General features: G+C 52.9%; 3 protein-coding genes across 3 annotated transcripts; 2 read left to right on the top strand and 1 right to left on the bottom strand.

The window, feature by feature from the left end:
* Positions 1–3078: 3078 nt before the first annotated feature.
* On the top strand, positions 3079–4011 carry J4E83_006411 (uncharacterized protein; the record flags this gene model as incomplete). Its single annotated transcript, XM_049333324.1, has 1 exon — positions 3079–4011. The coding sequence occupies one exon, from the start codon at positions 3079–3081 to the stop codon at positions 4009–4011; it is 933 nt and encodes a 310-aa protein (XP_049187500.1).
* Positions 4012–4308: 297 nt separating this feature from the next.
* J4E83_006410 (uncharacterized protein) lies at positions 4309–5322 on the top strand (the record flags this gene model as incomplete). The annotated part of the gene is made up of 1 exon (XM_049333323.1): positions 4309–5322. One exon carries the CDS (start codon positions 4309–4311, stop codon positions 5320–5322), a length of 1014 nt encoding a protein of 337 aa, XP_049187499.1.
* A 94-nt stretch (positions 5323–5416) lies between these two features.
* Positions 5417–6305, bottom strand: J4E83_006409 (uncharacterized protein; the record flags this gene model as incomplete). Its single annotated transcript, XM_049333322.1, has 3 exons — positions 5417–6093; positions 6148–6213; positions 6266–6305. 3 exons carry the CDS (start codon positions 6303–6305, stop codon positions 5417–5419), a joined length of 783 nt encoding a protein of 260 aa, XP_049187498.1.
* Positions 6306–6502: the final 197 nt, after the last annotated feature.

The raw sequence follows: 6502 nt of genomic DNA, 5'->3' as shown, positions 1-6502 counted from the left end.
CGGTTCTCATCGTCATTTACGGAGTCGGATGCGGCGTTCCCGGATGAAGCGAGCTTTTACCATCACATGGCCGGCCGAGCCTTTTTTGTATCGGCGCCCACAAACGCCTGTCGGCAAACAATTGTTTCCTTTGCATATGAAGTCGGGGAGCACAGGCACGTTCTTCACTTCTTTGTGTAGTATGTTTGATAGGGGATGAGTGGGTTTTGCAGAGACCGGAGCATGTTCCGGGTGCTCTTGCAAGGTTGCCAGACTCGGATCTTTCACGGCCGCGAGCGTGTATGCTTGTTTGAGTAGAAGATTATCGTAGCAATATGATTACTGGAAAACTCAGTTTTGGCGGTTTAATTGCATGGTGATGACTTGCGCGTGTCTGAAAGGAGGATGCGCTAGTGGACATTTGGAGCACGTGACTCGCTGATGCCTGCCTCATCAAGATACCTGAGCATGCGCACCTACAACGAAAGCTTCTCAACATCTCACAAGCTTCTTCTTCAAAGCCCCGACGTACTGTTTCTACTCAAGCCTCCTTGCTTCCAAGATTAATTACAAGCCGCTGTCCCACAGCAGCCGCATCCCTCAGCAACACTACTACTAACAGGCCGCGCCTATCCTGGCCCAAATTGAGGGTAAGGGTAATTCCTGAGCATGCTAAACAAAACTACAAATACGGCACTACATACTGCCCACACTTCTTCAAGCACCTCACCAACACCATGTCTCTTTTTCAACCTGCCCGCCGAACTACGCAACTTCATCTACACCTTCTCATATAACTCACTCACAATCGGAGCCTCACTCACAAACACCCCTGGCACCACATCCTTCTACGCGATACCCAAGACAATCGTGCACAAAAACAACGCGATATCACAACCCCGAAAATGGGGCCTGCCGATCTGGTTGATGACGTGCACACAAATTTTGAAAGAAGGCATGAACGTCCTATCAAGAGAGTACGCATTCACCCCATACCACCCCGGCCTCGGCCTCGTCCGGAGAACAGGTCTCAGGGATCTAGCCGCGGATGACGTGTTAAACAGGCTCGTCTTTGCGGCTGTCAAGACAGTAGTGTTCAATGTAAGGAAGGGAAGCTATATCACAGCAACGCACCCTGAAGAGCTAGCACAAGATTCTGATACCGAAGTCACGACTGAATTAGGGCTTGCGCGGTGGCATGTAGACCCTACACTGGGCGGACAGATGGCTGTATTGGGAGCGCGTAGGGGGCAACGGCAGAAGACGGTGGTGGTTAAATTTGGGTCTAATGATGAGGAGATGTTGAACGTCCTGCACCAGGCTGGTGCAGCTGTTAAAGAGCTGCGCATGTACTGGACTTACAACGTTTCTGGCGTGTTGCCGGGTGATGAAGTCGTTCTTAGGAATGAGGCGTTGGAGCGCTGGGTGGGCAGGTTGGAACGTGTGCGGATTAGAGTGGATAGTAGGGTGGATGAGTTCATGGCGAAAGAGATAGTGGCGGCATTGGGGGAACGGGCGGCGAAGAGACTTGTTGCTAGGGGAGGTGGGGGGTGCGATGGGGACAGAGAGACGGTGGAGGATGGGTCGAGCGTGAGATGGAGGGAAGAGGCGAGGAATCTTTGCGAGAGACCGTTTGGTTATGGCCGCATCAAGAGGTATATTACGGTTGAAAGGTCAGCTGGATGAGGGAGATTGTTCACGAGTTATACATATTTCGGGGGAAGCTTCTCGTGCCGGCCACCAATGCCCCCGACTACACATCTTACGCGGTCAAGCCGAGATCTCAAATCTTCCGCTCGATCACCAACGTCGACTCCCAATCGCTGAGGTGCATAGGAGTAACCGCCGGCGCCACCTCCTTCCTGGTCCAACGCACGCCTACGTCCTCTCTTGCAGTGATACCCACGAGTCGCCGTGAGCATCTCCTAACAGCCTTCATCATCTTTTGCGCAAAGACCCACTCCGCTCCTCCATACCTAACACGAATGCAAACCTTACGGAACCGCCCACTCCACCTCTCATCAAAACAATCCATCATCTCTTCTTCGCCCTCCAGCCACTCCGCACCATAATAGTGGCTTCGACACCACATACGATCCCAGTATAAGTTCAAACACGCATTCTCTCCAAGTCCATGATAGATACAGTCGAGAAACTCGGTGTCGTCCTCTTTCGCTTTCTCCAGAAAACGTGCAATTTCGCGTCGCGTGTACTTGGGACGAACAGGCCAGTGCAGTTTAAATTGCACGGTACGACCAGGTTGGAACACAATGCTATTAATATTACCGCTTCCACCATAAGTCGAACTGTTGAAAGCAGGTCGTGCCTGCGGTTCGTCCAACAGATATAATTCTTCCATCACAGGCACCGGGTCATCGAACACGAACGTACGCCATCGACGGAACACAGCCATCGCCTCGGCGTGGATCTGTTTGTTGGCTAGCAACCATTTGGGTAGACCAGTGATTGCATAGCCGGGATAGTAGCGGGAAGGAGTATCGAAGTCGCGCACTGAAGCCTGGACGCTCGTCTCTTTGCTGGCGGTAGATGCGCGGGGGGAAGCGCCGAAGACGTAGGCGTATATATTTTCTCGAAGCTCGGCTGGGAGGTCGAGAAGGAGGTTATGCGATGAGATGAGGGTTGATTCAGCCGACGCGGTGGACTTGGATGTTTTGAGGTGGTCGAGGTTTGAGGTGTCCTTGATGCTGGCGCGGTTTGGGCATGTGGAGTTCATCGCGGCTTCCGAGTTGGCAATGAGTTGATATGAGGAAGCCAGAGGAATTGGTAAGATGAGCGATGATCTCGACTTTGTAATCGGGTCACGAAGAGGGTAGCCCAGGCAGCATTCCTCGCACTTTCCTTCATTACCAGACAAGGACCGTGCCCGCGATCACGAGAATGTCTAGCGCTGGAATTCGGATGCTTTCGCATATAAAATCCGGTTCCTCTAGATCTTCTGACCTACGCAGGAAAGACAGTCAACGATCGACGTTCGCCCATCACCCAACTCGACCTCATAGCTCACTCATAGCTCGGCCTGGCTGCTTCGAACGCTCCTCGCCACTCCAACCCACTGCCCACATACGCTTAGACGACGACATGACTCCTACCAAGAAGGCGCCGTCCAAGAAACGCGCTTTGTCGCCGGCAAAAGGCACTCGCTCCTCGAAGCGTCTGATGACCAAAGCCCGAAAGGCTCGGCCTACTGTCTCGGAGATTCCGTCTCAAGAAGGAAGCGCCCTCTTGAATCTCCCACGCGAAATTCGAAACCAGATCTACATGGAGTTACTTGATGGTCTGAATTTCACATTCCGCGTGGATACGCTCATCATTGTTGCAACACAGGACACCGAAGGTTACCTAGGCGTCCGACGCTTGAAACCAACTAAGCGAGGTCTCCCACTATGGTCGCTGTCTAGCCAGCAGATTTGTTACGAGCTTCTAGACATGATCGCGCGCACCTACGCCTTCCAACCCTTTGGTCGACCAGCATCCCCCGAAAATGAGTTGCCTGGACTACCGAACTCGCTTGTCTTCACTCCTGGTGGCGTAAGAACTGTCAAGCTGGTCCCTGGATATCACGCTCCGGAATTTTGGCTTGAGAACAACAATATCTTTTGTAATTTGACTGCTCGTTTCCTCGAGCTAATGGACAACCTACTTCTGGAGGATGCGCGTTTGGAGATGATTTGGTACCACGTCGAAACCGAGTACTACTATAGGAAGTACCAATCTCACAACCTCGCCCGTCAGTGGGAAGAAGACTGGCGAGAGAGATTTCGTAAAGTTAAGATTACTGTCGTGGTTAGGTCAGATCCTGAGAAGGGTGGCACGCCATGGACGATTATGGATGATGCGGAGAAGTGTGCAACAAGGCTTGTCGGTAAGGGTGGGGCTTTATCTTGGAACGATCTGGGTCGTGTCGATGCTTGGGAGCCTTGGACGCCTTCTCAGCCGGACTCGGTGTGGGCGCGACATGTGACGACCGTTGGGCGGAAGGTAGAGGAAAACGCATCGAGGAAGAGCACATAACTGTGTCTGGTACCTAGACCAGATACAAAGTAGCCACTGAGGCTGTATCGATAGTTGACAGACGTCGACTGCAGTTCCAGGCAATACAGTCGTCCATATCAACGCCCTGGTCTCCGTCGGAGATACGACGCTAGCCACAACCAGTTAGCTCTATACCAATACGACGGCTACTTAAACTTCGATCCCACTCGTGAGGCCATGTTTTCTTCTCTACAACAATCCACCATCGCGGCGTACGCTTCCGAGGTCGTCTCACACCTTCCTGCCAGGTTAGGTCAGATAGCAACACCGCTCAACATGCATCTCCGCAACGCAAAACGCTACTCACCCGACGACGGACCCTACGTCCCCCGTAAGCGCCGCCAACGCAGCACAAAAGAAGATCTTGACCGAGCAAGACTCATCACCACTCAGAATGAGCAGTCACCACTCTTCACCCGCCTGCCTCGTGAATTGCGCGACATGATCTGGGAGCACGCATTCGGCTCCGATGAAACTACCTTTCATTACCGTAACCTCGCCATCGATGCCAGAAACCGAAAGTACCCCTCGAGCTGTCTCGACGACCACTACATGGGCCTTCCCGAATGGCTACTCTCGTGCAAAACGATTCTTGGGGAAGCGCTTGAACTCTTCTACAGGACACAGACATATGTCCCAACCACACAATATGGAAGAACCAAACGAAGAGTAAGCCTAACACCAAAAGTTCGCCGCAGAGTTTTCAGTGCGAAATCCTGTTATCGTGCACCACCAAACCCGGTGGACCGCAGCGAGTATAAAAACACACTTCTCTTCAACAACAGCATCAAGAACGTCGAAATGACATGGAAAGTCACGTTGAATTGGCAAGGGGCTACAGGCGCCGCGAAAGATCTGTGGTTTGCGCCGGACGAGGTCGACACCATGTTTGTGCGATACCTGCAGCGACTCCGACCAGAACTCAAAGACGTCAAATTCACCTGCGAAGTGGCATTCTTCTGCCAGGTGTGCAGTTATGTGCGTACGGAAGCGGACCCACACAACAAGAAGAGAGGGGAAAAGCGAAGAAAGAGCCTAGATGGCAAGATAGAAGGACTTCGTGGGTGTTGCAGAGGCCTGACTGTTGAACTTCAGAGTAACGTGTGCGAGCACTGCGAATTGGACAGTTCGGATCAACTTTTCGAGGAAAAGGCGACGGTGGAAGTGTGGGCGAAGGGTATCGTTGGTAGTGATGCGGAGGTGCACGAATGCGATGATACGAGAGACACGTCCTACTATGAAAAGGGAACAGTCTTGAGGACTATCAGGGTTTCCACGCAGAGATCATGAATGCGCGGTAGTGCAGCGTCTAGACTTGAGGGCCGAAAATAGCGAAGAAAGCCAGGGAATCCACAGCCAATGCCAAATATCAGCAAACCCATCATCAAACCCGTCCCGCCATCCCCCCTTTACTCCCCTCATCCGCCCCATCCCCCACCCCCTGCTGTTCAGGCGCCCACGTCCCATCCTCCACACTCCTAACCAACTCATGCACCTCAAGCCTCAAATCCACAATCTCCCTCCCATTAACAAGATCATTCTCATCCGCCCTCTTCCCCGCCTCCTCCTCGTCCCTCGCAATCCCCGCCTTAACATGGCGATGCACCAACCTCTTCCTCGCAACATCAAAGTCCACATCCACGAACCAAAGCTCATCCATGAGCTTCGCAGCTTCGTTCCAAGGCGCCTTGTTCAAGGAGCAGTAGTTACCTTCGAAAATGACGATGCGGACGGATGGCGCGATGGCGATGTCGTTTTCAACGGGGTCTTTGAGCGCGTGGTCGAAACTGGGGGCGTAGAGTGTGGAGCTCTCGGGACATATGGGGTCTCGCAGCTTCTTTACGAGGCTGTAGAAGGAGTCGCCGTCGAATGTGAATGCCGCGCCTCGTCTCGCGTGGGCGCTGTCGGGATCGGGCATTGCGTCGAGTTGTTGGCGCGAGAGGTGGAAGCCGTCCATTGGTATGAAGGCGGAGAGTGGGTTGCTGTTGGCGGTGCCAGGGGATTGTTGTGCATGTTTCTCGTTGAGTTTGGTTGACACGATGGCTGCTAGTGTTGTTTTGCCTGGTCGTGGTCAGCGGGTTGGAGGGTTGAGGTTCGTGCATGTGCAGTACGTACCGGACCCTGGGATACCGGATACGGCGATTAGCAAGCGCTTTGATGCAGGGACATCTTGATATTGGTCTGCGGCCTCGTCAACACGTGTCTCTTGTTTACAACTCGTAGTATCGCATACCCCAGACCTTGTTTGCTAGGCGCTCTACTTGTTCTTCCATGTTGCTGTAATCTTGAAATGGCTCCAAAAACTGTCCTGTGCCAAAAATCGCGTAAAAGTCTTTATATCTTACTTATCCTGGAGTCGATCGGGATCGCCAGCATCCAAGGCGGGATGGCTGGCTTTTAGTTCGCTCATCCGCATTTGCAGATTGTGGGGGCTCGGCGGCGTGAGTGGACCGCTGACGTCGCGCGGGAG

This window comes from Alternaria metachromatica, assembly GCF_023757995.1.
Source record: "Alternaria metachromatica strain BMP 0045 chromosome Unknown scaffold_14, whole genome shotgun sequence".
NCBI lineage: Eukaryota > Fungi > Ascomycota > Dothideomycetes > Pleosporales > Pleosporaceae > Alternaria > Alternaria metachromatica.
This window is presented reverse-complemented; position numbering and strand designations above follow the sequence as displayed.